At 40.0% G+C, this 20,956-nt stretch overlaps 1 protein-coding gene across 1 annotated transcript; it reads left to right on the top strand.

The window, feature by feature from the left end:
• The first annotated feature begins 10,579 nt into the window (after window positions 1-10,579).
• Window positions 10,580-20,675, top strand: SRSF3 (serine and arginine rich splicing factor 3). Its single transcript, XM_068994249.1, has 6 exons — window positions 10,580-10,686; window positions 12,405-12,612; window positions 13,886-14,020; window positions 16,168-16,206; window positions 16,412-16,498; window positions 16,676-20,675. The coding sequence occupies exons 2-6, from the start codon at window positions 12,407-12,409 to the stop codon at window positions 16,701-16,703; spliced, it is 495 nt and encodes a 164-aa protein (XP_068850350.1). The 5' UTR covers window positions 10,580-10,686; window positions 12,405-12,406; the 3' UTR covers window positions 16,704-20,675.
• Window positions 20,676-20,956: the final 281 nt, after the last annotated feature.

The raw sequence follows: 20,956 nt of genomic DNA on the forward strand, positions 1-20,956 counted from the left end.
CTTTGGCTCTTTATTCAGTAAAAAGAATTTTCATTCGATGTGATTATAAAAAATTGGACCAAATAGAGAAATAGCCAAAAAAAGAGAAACCTTCATCTTAGTTAGTTCAGTTGCTCAGTCGTGTCCGACTCTTTGAGACCCCATGAATCGCAGCACGCCAGGCCTCCCTGTCCATCACCAGCTCCCAGAGTTCACTCAGATTCACGTCCATCGAGTCAATGATGCCATCCAGCCATCTCATCCTCTGTTGTCCCCTTCTCCTCCTGCCCCCAATCCCTCCCAGAATCAGGGTGTTTTCTAATGAGTCAAATCTTTGCACGAGGTGGCCAAAGTACTGGAGTTTCAGCTTTAGCATCTTACTTAGAGGTAAATGCTAATTATTCTTGTTTTCTTTCTTTTCTTTAAGCTTTTTATTTTATATTGGAGTATAGCTTATTAATGATGTTGTGATAGTTTCAGGAAGACAGCAAAGGGACTCAGTCAAACATATACGTGGATACATTTTCCCCCAAACTCCCCTCCCATCCAGGCTGCCACATACCTTTGAGCAGAGTTCCCTACGCTATATGATAGGTTAAATGCTGTTATTCTGTATGTAAACTTTTCTGTTTTTTTCTCTGCGTCTATATGTGTGTGTGTGTGTGTGTGTGTATGGACATACACATACATACATACATACAAACATATATAATGCTTATATATTTGAAAAATAAATCATTCCTGCATTGTTCTGTAACCTGTGTGGGTTTATGTGGACATCAGCCTTCTCAGTTTCCTTACACATAAAATTTCTATTTATTGATTCAATGTTTCCCAATCTTTTTTATTCTGTAACACACTTTAAGAGGACTAAACATAAGGAGGATACAACATGGTGAATGGGAGGAAGTATAACCTGAATAGTTATAAATTATAAACTGAAATGAACAGGTTATGTTAATAGTTTATAAAAGAACAGGTTATAACCTGATTTGCTGGCCTTGCTTCTTAAACCTGAAAACAGAAACAAACAATGAAAGCTCATTAAGCAAGCTACAGAATTTTGCTGTAGAATAAAGCTTTCAGTTCAGTTCAGTCGCTCATTCATGTCTGACTCTTTGCGACCCCATGAATTGAAGAACGCCAGGCCTCCCTGTCCATCACAAACTCCTGGAGTTCACCCAAACTGATGTCCATTGAGTCGGTGATGCCATCCAGCCATCTCATCCTCTGTCGTCCCCTTCTCCTCCTGCCCCCAATCCTTCCCACCATCAGAGTCTTTTTCCAATGAGTCAACTCTTCGCATGAGGTGGCCAAAGTACTGGAGTTTCAGCTTTAGCAACAGTCCTTCCAAAGAACACCCAGGGCTGATCTCCTTTAGGATGGACTGGTTGGACCTCCTTGCAGTCCAAGGGACTCTCAAGAGTCTTCTCCAACACCATAGTTCAAAAGCATCAATTCTTTGGCGCTCAACTTTCTCCACAGTCCCAACTCTCACATCCATACATGACCACTGGAAAAACCATAGCCTTGACTAGATGGACCTTAGTCGGCAAAGTAATGTCTCTGCTTTTGAATATGCTATCTAGGTTGGTCCCAACTTTTCTTCTAAGGAGTAAGCATCTTTTAATTTCATGGCTGCTATCACCATCTCCAGTGATTTTGGAGCCCAAAAAAGTAAAGTCTGACACTGTTTCCACTGTTTCCCCATCTATTTCCCATGAAGTGATGGGACCAGATGCCATGATCTTCGTTTTCTGAATGTTGAGCTTTAAGCCAACTTTTTCACTTTCCTCTTTCACTTTCATCAAGAGGCTTTTTAGCTCCTCTTCACTCTCTGCCATAAGGGTGGTGTCATCTGCATATCCGAGGTTATTGAGATTTCTCCCGGCAATCTTGATTCCAGCTTGTGCTTCTTCCAGCCCAGCGTTTCTCATGATGTACTCTGCATAGAAGTTAAATAAGCAGGGTGACAATATACAGCCTTGACGTACTCCTTTTCCTATTTGGAACCAGTCTGTTGTTCCATGTCCAGTTCTAACTGTTGCTTCCTGACCTGCATACAGGTCTCTCAAGAGGCAGGTCAGGTGGTCTGGTATTCCCATCTCTTTCAGAATTTTCCACAGTTTATTGTGGATAAATAAATTAATTAAATAAAGCTTTACCTCGGTATAATTTAAATTCTGAAATATGTGGCAATCAATCAAGACATACTAGGGAATGTACATCAACTATACTTCAACAAAAATAAAGATAATTAAAAGATATGCTAGAGAGAAGGGTGAAAAGAGACCAGGACCACAACTGCTCTTTCCTCTAAGATCAAGGCTGGAAAGATGGCAGCAGAGTCTCTGGGAAGTGTGGGGAGGGCTGGTAATGAGAGCTTCACACTCATTTTTTTTCCCCCTTTTTGGCTGTGCTGGGTCTTGTGGACTTCTCTGGTTGCAACACTCAGGCTTAGCTGCTCCAGAGTATGTGGAATGTTAGTTTCCCAACCAGGAATCAAACTTGCGTCCCCTGCGTTGGAAGGTGGACTCTTAACCAACTTAGTCACCAGAAAGTCCCTTCATACTCATGCTTTATGAACATTTATCACCGTCCATGTGTCAAGCTGGCTTCAGTCTCACGACAGGAAGGGATCCTGTGGCTGGGAAGAGGTTTAGGAAAAATCAAGGATCTATCCAGTCTCTTCTGGATGCTGAATGTAAATGTTCCATAAATGTTCTGTAAAATGCTACACTATTATGATATCATCAACAGCACGCTTAGTCTTTTTCTCAATCTCCTCTTGTGGCCTCTCTCCTTTGCTTTTCCTTTTTTTTCTTTCTGACTTCTTAATTATGGGAAAATGTCAAACACATAACAAAAGTAGATAGAGCATAACAAATCCCATGTACTCATTACCCAGCTTCAACAATTCTGAGCTCAGTCTTGTTTTATCAGCTGAGGACTGGAGACTCAACTGACTTCCCCCATCCCCTTGTGTGTGTGTGTGTGTGTGTGTGTGTGTGTGTGTTAATAAATTAAAAAGTTTATTAGCCATAGAAAAAAAATTGATTATAATTCTCCTTAAGTTCCCTATAAAAAAATAAGCTTACAGAAAGTGCCTTCCTCATGAACAGAAAATCACCATGCTTTTGGTCCAGGATATGTTTGGATTTTTTCCTTTCTTCTTCAGATGACAGACAGATGGATGTAGCGGAATCTATGAACGAGTGTACTTGCCCCAAATGTGCAACATAAATATAGAAGTGATGAACGGAAGACTCATAACTGATATTGGAACAGGGCCCTCTTTGAGCGCTGGTGAATCCTCTGTGTAGAATCGCCACATCCCCCCAGTGCCCGCTGAGGTCGTACGGCCTGTGCTCCTTGTTCCACAGCTGGCATTCTTCTGCCAGACGGTGCTTTGGTTCACTGAGAGAGTGCCCTGAGGAGCCCACGTTAGTGCCACTGGGGGTCAGGCCAGGCACGTTGAAGATGGGAGGGTGGTAGGGAACTGAAGTGAACTGCAGAGGAGCCCATGTGTGTTGTTTTTTTTTTAACATTTATTTTTATTTATTTGTTTGGTTATGCTGGGTCTTAGTTGTGGCATATGGAATCTTCAGCTGCGACATGTGGGTATCTTTTAGTTGAGGTCTGCAAACTCTGGAGACCAGTTTCCTGGCCAAGGATTGAACCTGGGACCCCTGCCTTGGGAGTGCAGAGTCTTAGCCACTGGACCACCAGGGAAGTCCCCCCATGTTATTTTGAAGCAAACCCAGAACATATCATTTCATATGTGAGCCTCTCAGCATGTATCTCTAAAAAGGTAAGGACTTCAAAAATCATTTAATCATCTTTCCTTAATGTCATCAAACATTTAGTCAGTGTTCAGATCCCACATCAACTGTTTATCAGGAGACAGAATGAGATTTCATAGATACAAAGCTCAGTCTCACAAGACCACCCTCCACTTCAGGAATTTTGGTAGGGATTGCACCAAATCTGTAGCTTGCTTTGGGTACTATTGCCATTTTAACACTATTAAGTCATTTAATCCATGAATAGGGGATATTTTGCTTGTTAGAATTTTAAGTCTGCTATGAGAGACCTTTGAAATAGTTCAGAGGATTAAATGTACTAAATATACAAGTGTTGCTTGATACATTTAAAGGAATGAAATCAGTCAAGTGTGTAAATAATGTTAACTGTTTAGGAAAATTCTGTTTAACTTCTGATTTTTTTTTTTGGCCCCTCCATGCAGCATGTAGGTTGTTAGTTACCCAACCAGGAATCAGACCCTCGCCCTCCCGGCATGGAAGTGTGGTGTCCTAACCAGTGGACCACAGGGAAGTCCCTTGATTCTATTAAAGATTTATCTAAGGATAGTGGGAATTATTGATCTTATTTTAAAACTTAGTTTCTTAGAAAATAAAATAACAATGATTCAAAGTTTAACTTAACTATACGGGAAGAAACAGATTTAAGAATTTGAAACTTTGGGGACTTCTCTGGTGGTCCAGTGGCTAAGACTTTGAGTTCCCAGACAGCCGTCTAGGGTTCATTCCCTGCTCAGGGAACTAGATCCCACATGCTGCAACTAAGTTCCCATGCTGCAACTAAAGATCCCACACACCCAAACTAAGACTTGGTGCAGCCAAATAAAGTAAATAAATAAAAAGAATTGGAAACTTTGACAAATTTAACATTATCAGAACTCCAGAATCAATCACTATTCTTTTCCAGGCGCAAGAACCCTCCTCAGAAAATAAACTGTCCAGGGAATTTCCTGGCAGTCAGTGGTTAGGACTCCATACTTCTAACTGCAGGGGCAAGGGGTTTGTTTGATCACAGGTTGGGGAAGTAAGATCCCAGGCTGGGGAAGTAAGATCCTGCAGCCAAATAAATAAATGGTCCAACTGTCACCTGGAATCTCCCACATGGTGGAGGGGGGAAAATCTCCTGGTTGAACTTTCCATACTTCTAACACACCACTGTTGCAGCTCTGAGCCTTCCAGAGAGAAATATAATAAGCATTCAGTTAATGTTTATTGACTGAAAGTGATAGATTCAGATTTGCTTCACTGAAAGCACTTAGTAGCTTGGTAAATACTTGATATACGAATAAATACAAGTATAACATCAACATTTTACATATTCATAAAATTTCAAATCTATTCCTCACTCTGTGCTTCAACCACACTGGCCTCTTTTTCTTTAATTCCTCTAACTTGCTACAGTAACTTTATATATTCAGTACCCTCTTCCAGGAACTTTCTTCTCACAAACTTTGCCAGACATCTGCTTCTGCTAAATCATCACTTCCTCCAGGAAGCCTCCCTTGGTTTACCTAATCAGGCCAATCTTTCCTATGATATGGTCTTAAGACACCATTTCCCTCTTCAGGCCATTTTCTACATAAGTAATTTCACAACCAGTTATGTGATTCTTTTTCTAATATCCCTATATCTTGGAACTTAGCCCCATGATGGGAGCCTAGGACTCTGTTTTGGGTTACAACCTATCCCTCTAAATTCATCTCAGTGTTTGGAAAATGGAAGGTACCTAACAAACACTTCTTGACTGAATGAATGATTGTTAAATATGCAGTATGAGCCAAAGAACTGTTTCAGGGACTTCCCTGGTGGTCCAGTGGTTAAGAATCTGCACTTCAGATATAGGGGGTAGAGGTTCAATCCCTAGTCAAGCAACTAAGATCCCACATGCTGTGTGATGTAACCCAAAAAAAAAAAAAAAACAAAAACCTGGTTCAGGGAATAATATAAAAATACATAGAAGGGCCATATGTCAAAGGATCAAGGCAATTAGGTTTAAAAAAATTTAAACTATGTGATTTGCAGAAACACTATTTTCATATAGTCGTCCAGGACATAGAATTAAAATGAGTTTTTAAATGATTATTTGTTGTCATTGTGTGGTTATTTTCCACTTGTCTATGTAGATCAAAACGATCCAACAGATACAATGTGAGCCACACACTTTTTTAAGTGTTCTAGTAGCCACAAAGTGTATAAAGAAACAGATGAATTTAATTGTAATAATATAGTTGATTTCACCCAATGCATAAAAACATCATCATTTCAACATGTAATCAATATAAAAACTAATAAGATCTTTACATTCTTTTTGAATACCAAGGTTTTGAAATCCAGGAAGTATTTTTTAAGTATTTTTGCATTTATTGTACATGTCAATTTGGACTCAAATGACCGCATGAGCCTAGTGGTGGTTGTATTGGACACTACAACCTTAGATCAGTTTCCAGGCTTCTCTGTCCTCTGTGCCCTTGGAGGCTGATCTGGGTTTGTATCACTCAGCTCTCTTGTCCTCAGATTTCCAGATAGCCTTGGGCAATAGAAGGCACTATTAAAAGATGGGAGTATAGAAAGAGAAAGAATTCAGTTATTTCATTTCTGGCCACCCCCACCCCTGCCTGAACTGGGCTGCCACATTTCCTCTACCTAAGGGCCTCTCTTCATAGCTACAGCGTCTGTCTGGTTCTGGCAACCCTGCTCCCTGCCTTGCCCCACTGGGGTTAGAAGAGTTGCCTCTGGGAGCTCCCCACTGCCCTGTGGATTTCTTGAACCCAAACCTCTGTAAGTAATTACCTCTTCAGTTAACCCTTTGTTTGGTATGCCATCTGCATCCTGTGAGAACACACAGAGTCGGACACGACTGAAGCGACTTAGCAGCAGCAACACTTTACTTACAATGTCATCGACCCCATACACGGCAGCCCACTAGGCTCCCCCATCCCTGGGATTCTCCAGGCAAGAACACTGGAGCGGGTTGCCATTTCCTTCTCCAATGCATGAAAGTGAAAAGTGAAAGTGAAGTCGCTCAGTCGTGTGTCTGACTCTTTGCGACCCCACGGACTGCAGCCCACCAGGCTCCTCTGCCCATGGGATTTTCCAGGCAAGAGAACTGGAGTGGGGTGCTATTGCCTTCAATTAAAAAAAAATTTTTTTTAAGCACTTATCAAATTGATAGCAGGCAAATTTTAGAATTGTAAGATAGCTTAGAGTTATGGTTCTAGACGAGGTAATGAGAAGTCTGTGTCAGAGTAATTTCTGTATTTAGAATCCTGTTTGCAAGTAACAGGAAAAAAAAGACTGAAAGTGACTTAGGATGAGAGGCAGAGGTAGGGAACATGTATGTTCACACAACTGGAAATCTCAAAAATGGAATTGGGTTCAGTGCTTCTTAAACAGGAGTCTAGTCCCCATCTCTCAGCTCTCCCTCTTTTGGTTGGGGATCTATTGCGGGCTGCTTTCTCCCTTCTAGAAAGAGGATGGCTGCCAGGCTCAAGGCCTTGCTAGTCAGAGGAAAGGAACATACCTCTCTCTCTCTGGTTGGCTTAGCGGCCGTGCTGATAAGATAGCTAGTTCATGTACAGCAATGCTGTACATCAATAATTACACTGCTCTTATAAATTTATGTGGGCATTTTGGGCAGTATACAACTCACAGAGTCTTAAATTGAAAGGGTTTCTGTATAAAGGATAATAGATTATGGCTAGAATGCAGCTAATACAAAACCTGATGATATAAAGATAACCCCAGGAAGTTATTCTTAGAGTTCAAATTTGCAATCACTTTAACCAGGAGCCCAAGCACAATTTTATGACTTGTAAAAAATATGGAAGATGAAAATTGCTAAAATCTTACATTCTACATTTAGATTGTGGCTATTAAAAGTTCTAAAATTACTGTAATTTTGCAAATTATAAGTCCCATTAGCTGACAGGTCTGGTTGGATTACTCATCCATTCCTGAACTAACTGGGGTAAGGCAGGGAGGCTACTAAGGATGGGGATGATTTAATTAACTAGGGGTGCTCATGCCTCTACCCCTAAAAAAGTAGGGTATAGGATCCAACCACACTTGAGTCAATAACATGGTCTACTGTGAGAATAGTTCCTCAGAGAAAGTCAAAAGATATTTGTTTGCTACAATGTATGATTCCCATTCAAGAATTTCTGATATGTTCCCTTGAAGCTTCCTATGATTCTAGGGTCTAGACAAAAGTGGTTGGTGGTTGAATAAATTTAAAGGAACATTAAAATAGTCTATAATTTAAATGGATAATTCACTGGGCTGCGGTTACCAGAAGATGGAAAGTCTGTGTGGACGACCAGAAGAGGAGGTTCAAAAGGTATTTGAAAATACAGTGGGAAGGATTAAGGGTGCTCCACTGAAAGACGCATGCTAGACTAGCATTACACACGCACACAATAACAACAAAAATAGGGGAAATGGTGGGAGAGAATGGGATACGAGATGGGAAAAAACAATTTGTTTGAACAAAGATAGTGCCAGCTGATTGACATACCTCACTTCTTTTAAATACTTACTTATCCAAACATGTTTTGATCACCTGCTATGTGTCAGGCTTGTTTCCTGGCCCTGGGGATGCAGGAGTGACCACAGGAGACCAAAGCTGAAGTTCTTGTGAGGGGAGACAGGACACAACCACCCTGTATGGATATAATTACTCCATTTTATGGAGAGGAAAGCAATCTTGAGTGAGGGTAAGGGACTCTTCTGCAGACACTTTAACAGTAAGTAGCAGCAGTACTGTGGTCCAAATTCAGGATAGTCTGACTTAAAAAAGGCTTTGCTTTGGGACTTTCCCCATGGCCCAGTGGTTAAGCCTCTACGTTTCCACTGCAGAGGGCCCAGGTTCCATCCCTGGCGGGGAAATGAAAGTCCCACATACTGCTGGATGCAGACAAAAAGAAAAAAATAGAAAAAAAATTTTTAAAAAGGTTTGTTTTGAAAGGAGGAAATAGAAAAAGGAGAAAAATTTACCTTGGAGGAGGGGAGCAAATCAAAGTAAATTTATGTGAGTCAGAAAAGAAAAATAATTAGAGAAGGAAAGAAAAGTAAGAAACAGGTTTTGTTAGAATCCCTCACCTGGTAAACACCCAAGGTAAGGCCACAGCTCAGGGTCTGCCTGGACTACTGCATTTCTCCTTCCCTACTCTTCCCTTGCTGGTATGGAAGCCCCATTTTACAGATGTAAAAACTAAGGCTCAGGGCTATTAAATCTTTGTATCCCCCCCCCCCCCCACCACCACTATGGATAAACCTTTCAGAGCCACAGTAAGAGAACACCTGAGAGAAACAAAACAATAATTGGTATGTCTTTCAGGTAACGGTGGGAAAATACAAGTTGTTAGCGTTTCTCTTGAGAGCAGATTTAGCATTAAGTCAGACTCCACTGAATCTGCTTGCAATGCGGGACACCCAGGTGGATTCCTAGGTCGGGAAAATCCCTTGGAGGAGGAAATGGCAACCTACTCCAGTATTCTTGCCTGGAAAATCCCATGGACAGAGGAGACTGGTGAGCTCCCTGAGGTAGCAAAAGAGTTGGACACGACTGAGCAACTAACAGACTCCAGTGAAAGCGGCTAGGGAACAGCAGGCAAGCTTCCTAACTGACCTCACTGTGCTGAGGAAGGGGATCTTGGTGATTTTTCTGACACGAGTGCTAAGTCGCTACAGTTCCACTCTGGGCTGTAACCCGCAAGAATCCTCCGTCCATGAGATTTCCCAGGCAAGAACACTGGAGTTGTCTGGGCTGGCATGTCCACCTCCAGGGCATCTTCCCTCCCCCAGGGATCGAACCCACCTCTTTTATCTCCTGCATTAGCAGGCGGGTTCTTTACCACCAGCGCCAACTGGGAAGCCACAGTCGCTATATTTCTCTCCCAATAGTTAACCTTGCGGCTCGTGTTCTTTTTTTTTTTTTTTTTTACCGGACGTAGAAAACAGAGGAAGGTATGAGTGACCCATGGACCCCACTCCTGCCCCCAGGCCAATACAGCAGCCTTTGCTAGGAGAAAGGATAGCACTCGTTCGGAGCCCAGAATTTAAATTCAATCTTCCTCAGGAACTTCCACTTTTATTTGCTAAATGTGGTAGTTTCCAGATGGCCTGACCAGTCTCATTTGCGTTTGCGTTGCTATTACACTTTTCAAGAGTCCGTGATAATACGCCATCGTCTCGGTCAAATCCTGCAGTTTGCGTGAGACGTGAGAATTCAGCCAGAGTTCCGCAGACTTTCTAGGCTTGGGCTTTTCTCTAACTGTGGGACCCCGGTTGGCACAGTCTGGTGGCAGCTTAATCACAAAGGCTCATTGACCTTGGGAGCAATTCCGAAGTACTTTCCTAAACGTGATGGTCTTAGTTCCAGCCTAACCGCTTACGAGGATGAAGTAATTAGTGAATACTTTAATAATTATTTAATACTTTAATCTCATTAGGAGCAAAACGTTTTATCAGAGTGACAGCGCAGGTGTTCTTAAACCCCCGCCTATTTGGAGGTGAGGGAGACGGGACTGAGGATAACTTGGAAGTCAGCAACTGGGGAATTACACCTGAGGGAACTCGGGAGCTGAGACACCCCACAGCAGCCTCTACGGACAAGGCGCCAAGACCTGAGCGCGCTCCCAGCAACCGCGATTCTCGCTGCGTTTGTAGCCACTACGTCACGGCGTTCTCCGCCTCTCATTGGGCGAACCCATCCAATCATGTGACTCTGGTATGTCGTATAAATAGAGGCGAGGAGACGGCGGTGGTCCGCCATTTCGTGGACGCCGGGTGTGCGAGAGCATCCGGGGACGCCGGACGGGAGGGGACCGGGAAGACCTAGCCTAGGTTCTGTGGATTTGGACCTCCGCATTTCTAACCCAAGATCTCGGTAAGCGAACGACTACTAAAGGAATGAGGTGGGAAATGGGCCTTAAAGGGGCCGAAGTAGGGATAGGCCCAATGGCGGCGGCAGGCTGAGACAAAGAGACGTGCCGCCATTTTGTGACGTTCAGCTAGGGGCTGTGGCGGGGGCTTTCGGCCCCTCGGAGATATACCCAGGCCTCAGAGTGGAGATGTTTTTAATCCTACACTGGGAACGGAGAGGCGGTGAGCCGGGAAGGGAGATTATCCAAGTCGACTCAGTAGTCGGTTGTACTCCAGGCCGCGGCTTTTCAATTTATGGCGCCTTTTTTTTTTTGGCAGCACGTTTCCTTAGGTAGCTTATCGTTTTTTTCCTTCAGGTCACTAATCAAAACTCAGCCTTTGGAACCATATTAAGTGATTTCTATGCTCACTTTCTTTTTTTTTTTTTTTCTTTAAACTTGAGTTCACTTTTTACAGTCGGGACCCAATAACTTTTTTTTTTTTTAAACAGACCTTTCTTGAGCTGAATTGTTCTTGTGAGTTTTCCTATTGATGCATGGGCCTGAAACTGGTCACTGTAAAGTTTCTGGAAAAGGGGGAAAAAAACACATTCCTCAGCAGTGATTTGGTCTCAGAACTCCTGGTTGCAGGGTGGGGTCACACAATTAGGATGTGTCTGGACTGGTTTTTTTTTTTAATTGGATAAACCCAGAGTGAGAAAAAAATGGTAAAGCCCTTGAGCTGAGTTCATGGGCAGACTGCTCTTTTATGCAATGGATAACTTGCCTATAAGTTGATTAGATAATGCTTAAGTGACTGTGTAAGTATCTAAAGTTTGTAAAAATGTAAGCCCCCTGGGTGGCTTAAATTTTAAGTAACATGTTTTTTTCTCTGAGGTGAAATTAACATAAGCTTCATTTTAAAGTGCACAATTCGGAGGTATTTAGTATGTTCACATTGTTGTACAGCTATCACCTCACTAGTTTGAACTTTTTTTATACCCAATGAAGTGACCTGTATACCGAAGCATCGATTCACCTTTTGCCCTGTCCTCTCTCCCCAAGCCCCGGTACCTACTAAAATGTTTCTGGATTTGCCCATTTTGGATAATTCACATTCTTGGAATCGTAATATGTGCACTATTTTGTGTCTGTTATCTATAATAGTATGCTCTGACGCTTCATTTCACATTTGTGTTATTTATGGGTACTTGATTCTGGAATAATTTGGATAGTACATTTTGCTTATTGACCTGTTGCTGGATATTTGGCTTGACACTTTTTGGCTATTGAGAATAGAGTAAGGTACATTTTTTTAAAACAGATTTGTCTTGCATTGTGAGGAGTGATGCTGGTTAACTTGACCTGTGAAGGCACATTAGTATCAGTTTTCTTGGTGATTGTCTTAAGTGAGTTTCGTTTTGTTTTTAAATTTGCTTCTGGGTAGGTGATCCTACTCTTCTAGGTGAAATTAATTGAAATAGGTAAAATCCTTAGTTTCTACTTTGGTAAACACTCCTCTGGTGTGTTTTCTTCCCTGACGCCCCACCTCCCCCTGCTTCCCCCCCCCCCGCTTTTCAAGGAGGCTTTTTCCCCCCTTCTTTCACAATTTGTTTTGGCTTTTATGCAGTTATCGGTAACTACTGGGATAGTCCTAGCTTTTTGGGTTTTAGTATTGAGTTCTTTCCTGAATCTATTTTTCACTGTGGATTATAATATGTATATATATATTTTTTAATTGCAGAAATGCATCGTGATTCCTGTCCATTGGACTGTAAAGTTTATGTAGGTAATCTTGGAAACAATGGTAACAAGACTGAATTGGAACGAGCTTTTGGCTATTATGGACCACTCCGAAGTGTGTGGGTTGCTAGAAACCCTCCCGGCTTTGCTTTTGTTGAATTTGAAGATCCCCGAGACGCAGCTGATGCTGTCCGAGAGCTAGATGGGAGGTAATTTGTTGATTAATTAATGATAGTTTATGGTGTTTTAATATTTAAAATCTCTAGGATATATGGCTTATAGATGACTTCTTTGCTATCTGAAATTGATGTTATTAGAAATTTACATAAAACCTTTTTTTTTTGGCAATCAAAAAAAGTGAACAGTTTGTGAAGAGGGGAAGTTTTTTTATTCAGTTGGCCATTGGAGAAAATAATTTTAATGGTCAGCTTGGGTGTGTGACTTGTGGTTGAAACATTTTAATCTAAATCCACCACAAAGCATCAGTCATGTTGTCACCTTTGAATTGTGTCTAAAATTGTGGATCAGTCATCCCTCTTAATGGCCACAGATTGATTGTAAGTGGATATGGTTATATGGGTTTATTGTACTATTATCTTTTTTTGATACATGTTGGAAATATTTGTTTAGGAAATGTGGATCATGTAACAATATTTCCCTTTGTATTACAATATTCTGTTAGCTGACTGGTAAGTTAACACCTGAGTTTTTAACAGTGAACAGGTGTTGCCCTTCTTCCTGGCATTTGAAAACTTGGGTTTCATGAAACCAAGGAACAGAATTAAGATCCAAAAATTAAAGGGTCTGCAAGTTGACTATAAAGATACGTAAAAGGTCATTTATCTAAGCAGATTACACAAACGTTTTTCCAGGGCCCCACCTCTTCCCAATCACTGTCCACATATGGTGGCTTATCTAAACAGTGATGTGGACCATTAATGAGTAGGTGGGATATAAAGGTCTTTTTTTTTTTTAATTGTTCTCAGCTACAGTTTCTTACGTTTAAACTGTTGTGTGATGATTGAAGGGAAAGGAAAATGTAAAATGTCCAGGATGCTTCTGTCCTGTTTACTGATGTTTGCTTAGAGGGAATGGGGAGGAGAGAGACCAACAAATAGTCTTTATGATTGGTAAACAGTTGCTGCAACTTCTGAAGGAAGAAGTCAAAACAGGATGTACAGATGAACTAGCTTGGGGGATGAATCTAGGTTTTCATACTTAACTTTTAACTGTTAGCATTGAGCCCAATGATCAGACTGACTAACAGCAATAAAACATAAGGAAGTTGGTTTTCTTTACTAGAAAAAAGATAAGGAACTGAAACTTGCTTTGGAATTAAGGATTCGGCAGACATTCAGTTGGATTCTTTGCAAAGAAGCTAGCTATAAGAGGGGGCTTTGTATTTGTTTTTTCCTTGCTTTAATGCACATCTCTTAGAAAATTAGTTTGGCTGTTTTAAATTTACTGTTTTTTGCCTCCTAGAACTCTCTGTGGCTGCCGAGTAAGAGTGGAACTATCGAATGGTGAAAAGAGAAGTCGTAATCGTGGCCCACCTCCTTCTTGGGGTCGTCGCCCTCGAGATGATTATCGGAGGAGGAGTCCTCCACCTCGACGCAGGTACTTAGAGAGAGCGTGTTTAGAGGTGTTGGTGTAGCTAATAGGAACAGGTATCTCAAAGTTTGTTGGTGGGTTTTAACTTTGAAGAATCAGGTTTTTATGAAGCGTTTGTTGGGTGTAGTTTGGGATATGTGAGTTGTGCTGAGTGTTGGCTTTTGTCTTTAGGTCACTGTTCATGTTGGTAGTCAGTAACTTCTATCTTGGATCTGTCTTCTAGTTCATCTTCTAGTTGCATCTTTCCAAGTCTTCCCTTATACTTCAGTTTAGGCCTTTTTCCATTTCTTGACTCCATAATGACAAACATTACATTCAACTCTAGCTCTTCACAAAAATGTGTTTTCTACTGTTAGCACGATTGTAATATTTATCATACAGGCAGCTGTTTTATTGTTACAACTGGTAAAGTAGAAATCATTCTGAAACTAAAGTCACTAACCAATAAAGGGGGCTAAAGTAATCCCAGTCATCTGTTCTTCAAACCCAAATAGGAGAGAATGCAGGTTTTTTTTTATAATTGAAAATGGCATCATTCTTGGACCAGGCAGTATTGTCTGGATGCTAACTCCACATCTCCTCAAACTTCCAAAATAGTTTCTATAGGACTGAATTTACCTCTTACAGATGAGTGAAGTCCTAGGAGATAGGAGTTCAAAATCTTGCCCCTTTTGCTGTTTTGAAAAACAAAACAACACACTGTTGCCCATCATAATAAAGAGTATTTGTTAGCTAATAGATGGTTGTACTGATGGCTTGTTTTTCATTTTTTTTTGTGCTTTTTGGTCCATCTATTAATAAAAATGAACCCCGTTACAGAGTCACCATCATGTCTCTTCTCACCACCCTCTGAGTCTGCATTAGCCAGTCAACTAGCCCTTTCAGCGTCATGTGACCAGCGCGCCCCATTCAGCTTGGCTGGTGTCGTTTCACATGACCCAGGCATGGCCAGTCGTCAGGTTGCACCGCCCTTTGGTTCCCGAGCATGCTGTTTTCTCTCAGCCTTCTCTCCAACCTTAACCAAATCGGCAGCAGCCACCTCGACCGCCCACACATTCCTGGCCAATCAGCTCAGCTGTTTATTTACCAAATGTCTTCACAACAACTACAGCAGCAGCCTTCGGCTAACAAAAAAGCAGGAAAAATCCACAACACCCCCTTCGCCAACCAACTAAATCCAACGCAACATCTGGCAAAACCTTTTCAGCAAATTCTTCCTGGCCGTCAGTCCGGCAGCCTCACCTCACCATTTCTAGCTTGTTGAAACCCAAAAACTAGTAAGTTTTTCCTGCTTATACAGTTTACTGCTGGTTAAAATAAGGAGTAAGCGGCTTAAAGTAATTCTTTTTTCTGGATCAAAGGCTGGCTGTGCATAATTGAATGGTAACGTACATATATATTGCTTGAATAAAACTTTTAAGGGTGATAGGGAACTCATAATGTAACTAGACCTTCAAGTGAAACTTATTTGCATGTGTGAGATGCCAAACTAAAAATTTTAATAACTCTAACAGATTTAGCTTTCCTTTCTAGCAAAAATTTGTTGAATCCTATCACCTTTAAATGGTTTTACTAACAGTTTTCAAAATTTTAAAATTTTGGGGGTGAAGTGGGCCAAGCTAAGGTAATTTTGATAAGTCTAAACACACTCTTAAATGTGACGATCACAAATGCAGTTCTAATGTAGCACTTAATGGCATCAATATTTACACCTAGCGCGTTTTCACAAAATTACACTATCCACCTGGTACCTAAGTCTTGTCATGGACTTACAGGTTTGCATGGGTTCCAAATACTGGTTTATGGTACTGTTTTTGGAACTACTTGTGGGACTACATTTTGGTGTGGTGTTTGGGTAGTGAAGTTAGTTTGACATGGAGTTTTGCATTGGACAGATCTGCTGTGAAGCATTCTTTGTTAAAGTGAATCCATGATTGGAATACCTGCTTTTCACTTGAGCTTTTGGTTCCTTAATCCTTCTGTGCCCTTTTTTTGTTTTGTTTTCCTTAAAAAAAATTTTATTTTTTGGACGATGGGTGCCAGTTCTTCGGCACATTCACTGGGCCCAACAGTGAGATTGAAAAGTTGGGAAATGCCTCACGCCATAAATGCTAGTTGACAATTAGCCTAATTTTCCTGTTTTCTGCTTTTAGATCTCCAAGACGGAGAAGCTTCTCCCGCAGCCGGAGCAGGTAAAGTATCTTTTGGGGGCCACATTCTCAGAAGTGGGAGTGTTTGTGAAATTTCTAAGCTGTTTTCCAGATGACTCAGTTAATGGCAATAGACACGGACTTTAGTAATGATCAAGTAACATATAGAACTTTTAGCTTTCAAAAACTTAGACATTGTTGTGTATAATCCTGAATGGCTCCATTTTTCTTTCTCCTCTTACTTTAGGTCCCTTTCTAGAGATAGGAGAAGAGAGAGATCACTGTCCCGGGAGAGAAATCACAAGCCGTCCCGATCTTTCTCTAGGTCTCGTAGGTAAGATCTTTAATGACCTGAGCCATTTAAGAGCTTGCATACATAATATACTAAAAACAGAAATAGGTCTTTTAAACTACTAGGACAAAATGTTTATAACTTTTAATGTAAAAATCTTTTGATGAAGTTTTCCCTGTAACTGAGTTAACAGATATAACTTTTGTTTCTGTTTTTCAGCCGATCTAGGTCAAATGAAAGGAAATAGAAGACCAGTTTGCAAGAGGAGTGGTGTACAGGAAATAACTTCATTTGACAGGAGTATGTACAGAAAATTCAAGTTTTGTTTGAGACTTCATAAGCTTGGTGCATTTTTAAAATGTTTTAGCTGTTCACATTTGTTTGTCTGTTGGAACAGTGACACAAAGGTAATTCTCTTATGGTTTGAAATGGATCATATGAGGCATGTAATATCAAGAATTGTTACTTTACAATGTTCCCTTAAGCAAAATTTAATTTGCTTTGAATTTTAGTCTTGCATAGGCTGAAAATAAACCTCTTAACTCCTGCCCAGCTAAAATCAATGTTTAACATTATGGAAATAAAAACTGGCAAAAATTGAAAGGTTTTTTTTCAACATAGCTGGGATATGGTATGCAGCTGTAGTTAAGCAGTTTTTAAAAGCTGCTGTGAACTCAAAAGCCAGCTGGAAAAATTAAAGCTGCACCCTTAAACTAGATTAGAGGTTTAAAAAATCCCACTAGTCTTCACACTGGACAAAAGGTTGTCCAGTTGGTGTAGAATCTAAGAAGTTTCAAGGAAGTTAGTTTACCTTTGCTTTAGGTTGTAAGTTCCTTCTGTGATTGCTGTATATGAATACATAGCTCTTTGTAACATTCTTTATTTGGAAATATGAGACTACTCAAGATAACAAATGTCCTGCCAGTTTAAGGGTACATTGTAGAGCTGAACTGAGTTGTGCAAGATTCTTTTTTCATGCTGTCATTTGTAATATGTTTTGTGAAAATCCTTGGGATTAAAGTTTTGGTTACAAATTGTTGTTTAACCTGAAAGCCTGTTTTTCCTTGCAAAACTAAAATCTGAGCTTGGTACCAAGTCCAGGTGTAACATTCCTGTTGGAAGCCATACTTATATTTTCTTGTAAAGTGCTTTTGAAAATAAAATATAAGCATAATTGTAATAGTTGAACCCACTATTACCATAGTTCTTGTCCCACAGAAGGCAGTTGGTTACACAAATCTTATTTTTTAAGAAATACATTAGAGGCTTTTGAAGTGAAGGGACTTACTGGTTGTCCATCTAAGTGATACATTTTTAGGAGCAGAAGCCAGTTTAAAGTCCATGATATTCAGTGACCAACATTTTGAAATATAGCCACCTGATACATTATAATCCAAAGTTGCCAGTAAAAAAAAAGCTTTTAATCACTAGCATGAAAACGTTCCACAGAGCTTTAAAAATTGCTTCCATTTTATATAATTTGAGGTGTTGCATGGGAATTCTAAATTGATCCATCGTTATGTGAAATTCACTACATGGTTCAAATGTAACAGTGCAGAATTGAAATATGGAGGCATGCATAATCTTCCTCTTAGATATCTAGAGGAGTTGTAATTTCAAACTTCTGTGCAATTAGATTAAATCATAATGCAACAGTCTTGTGGCTTAGTTTCCTTAAATGTGCTATTTAAAGATAGTTTTGGATTGTGCTGTACTGACTTTTCTTTAACATGAAAGAAGTCATTGTGTTAATCTATAAGGATGTTTTATAAGAAATTCATCCTAAACAAGTTTATTTCCAGTGGTCCTTCTTAACCTTTCACGAAAGCATCAAGGGAAAAGAGTCCTGGGTATCACGGGAGAACTGGTGTCAGTGGAGTTCAGTATGATCCTTGCTGGCAGAAGACATTTGTAAAACTGCTTACTTAGTACTGAGAGCTCAGGCTTTGGGCCTTCTGGCCTTTCATAATGAGCTTAAATGTTGGGATCAAGCAAGGCAAGATAGCTACTGATTTCGTGGAAGTAATTTGGTACATCAGTATTAGACACTGCTCTTACAGTGAACATGGATGTTTTTGACAGTATGCAACTTGCAGAGTCTTAAATTGGGCTTCTGTAAAAAAGGAAAGATGATAGCTACAAAGTGGCCAATACAGACCTAATATAAAGTTAACTCAGGTTTATCCTTAGGATCCAAATTTGCAGTCACTTTAACCAGAAGCCTGAGCACAGTTCTATGGCTTGTTAAAAAATACGGAAGGTAGAAATTATTCAAACTTTGTATTCTACATTTACATTGTGGCTTTTAAAAAGTTCTCTGTAGTTAACTAATTTCTGAAATTACAAGTCCCATTGGCCAGTGTCTTGGATTCTCAGTTGAATATTATACTGAAAGCAGTCACAGAAACTTTTGACTTGTGATGTAATGATTACAGGTGTTCACTAGAGGTCACTGTTAACACTTGGTGATAGCTTAAGGAACATATCTAAGGGTTATAGTTTTTATTTTTGCAGCAATAGTTAATTCTGTTGTTCTCAATCCATTGTGGGTTACTTCTGACCTCCATGTCTTAAGCAGAAAGAGAAGTTTTAATTTTATGAGATACAGATACCTTTTACCAACTATTTCTATGTTTTTTTTTACAGTTCCGTAAAAGATAATGTGATCAGTAGATGGCATCACCACCTTTTTAGTTAAACTCACCCATATTTGGATGGAAAAGTCCTGGTTGCATTTTATTGAAGTGTCGTTCATATTTCTGCAGTGCTTTATCAGGAATGATATTTTCCAGGTCTGCTGATTGATTTTTCCATCCCTGGGTTATATAAGAACCACTGGTGTAGTACTTTATATTAATGTGCTTTCATTTTCAGAATCCGAAACATGATTTAGTTGTCAGATCTGGTTGGTGGCAATGTCTTCCAGTTGTATATTTTTGTACTAGACTGTTGCCTTCTGGGTTTTTTTTTTTTTTTTTTGAGAACATGAAAGACTTTATAATTAAAGTAGCTGAAGAAAAACTGGGTTGGAGTATATTTTTATGAAAACAGTCCAATACTGTTGGATTTAATTTTATATATCCACACAAATTCTCTTCATTCTACTTTATTAAATTGGCTGCTTCACAAGAATTCAGCTGGGGACTTCCCTGCTGGTCCAGTGGTTAACACCTCACCTTCCAATGCAGAGGGTGTAGGTTCGACCCCTGGTCGGGGAGCTAAGATCCCATATGCCCTATGGCCAAGAAACCAGGACATAAACAACATAAGCAATATTGTACAAATTCAGTAAAGACTTAATTTCATAAAAAAGAATTCAGCTGTACACAGAATAGTTGTAAGGTTCTGAGAAGAGATACTGAAAATTTGTCTTGATAAACCTAGTTAACTGCCTAATTTTGTTATGCAACTTATTGTTTGAGACTGCAGAAATTCATAATATGGTATTTTTATAATTCTGTATCCCGATTCTTTAACTACCTGGATGGAACACAAGACAACAGCCAAAATGTTTCTCAGACTAACACATGAAGTACTTGTGTAGAATATTACCTTTTCTTTTCTTTTTTTTTTTTAGTTTTTCCTTGGTTCTCTGACTTACGTAAAGCATGCATTGCGGCTATTTAGTGCCTTATCTATTAGTACATGCATGTGCTTAGTCTTGAAGTGAAAATCTCTGGAAACATTGATACTTACCTTCACTAGTCATCGTTTGGAGACTAGATGAGATGGAGAATATTTCACTTCATTTCCAGAGCAAGATTATACCTTCCAGAAAAAGTAGGCTGTAGGTGACTTTCCCCCTCTTTTTGAAGTTCTATTCATTTATGAATTGGCATTTTGTTGCAGTATATAACTCATAAATTTCATGTGGGGCTAGTTAGTATCCTTTTAGTGGCCTTTTTTTTGTTGTTAGGTCCTCAAACCTCAGATTGGACCAAAGGGGGAAAGTTGCTGAAGAAAATTAGTGAATGCTGTAGGGTTGCTGTTTGTATCGGTCATTTGGAAAGGGGAATGGAAATAATCAACATATAAAACATTCTAAGTTTTGAGAGAACTCCCTCAGGAAACAATTTCGACATCCCTTTAAGTTTAGGCAGCTGGCACTTTGTTTCAACTCAGTCCAGCTGGCTTTCTGCCACCGAATTTCTTTTGTAATGAGAAAATTTTAGTTTAGGAAAAACCATCCATGTTAACTTTCAACAAAAGTGTTTTGTAAATAAATACAAATTGGAGTGTTGCGTTGTCATTTAATCCTTTTTGTGTCACACTTTTCCCACATGGCAGCCTGACAGGCATTTATTTTAATGGGGAGTGGGGTGCAGTGATAAGGAATAACACCAGCTGTGTCTCAAAACAGCATAGGTAATACTTTACCTTTGTCCAATATTGGGATGTTGAAACCTTGAACTAGATAGTAATAAGTTCCAGCGTATTATAGATGAGAATGATTTAAGATGTTGGTTGTAGGGCTTTTACATGTTATGAGAGGCTGTTGGA

This window comes from Capricornis sumatraensis, chromosome 22 (assembly GCF_032405125.1).
Source record: "Capricornis sumatraensis isolate serow.1 chromosome 22, serow.2, whole genome shotgun sequence".
NCBI classification, from domain to species: Eukaryota; Metazoa; Chordata; class Mammalia; order Artiodactyla; family Bovidae; genus Capricornis; species Capricornis sumatraensis.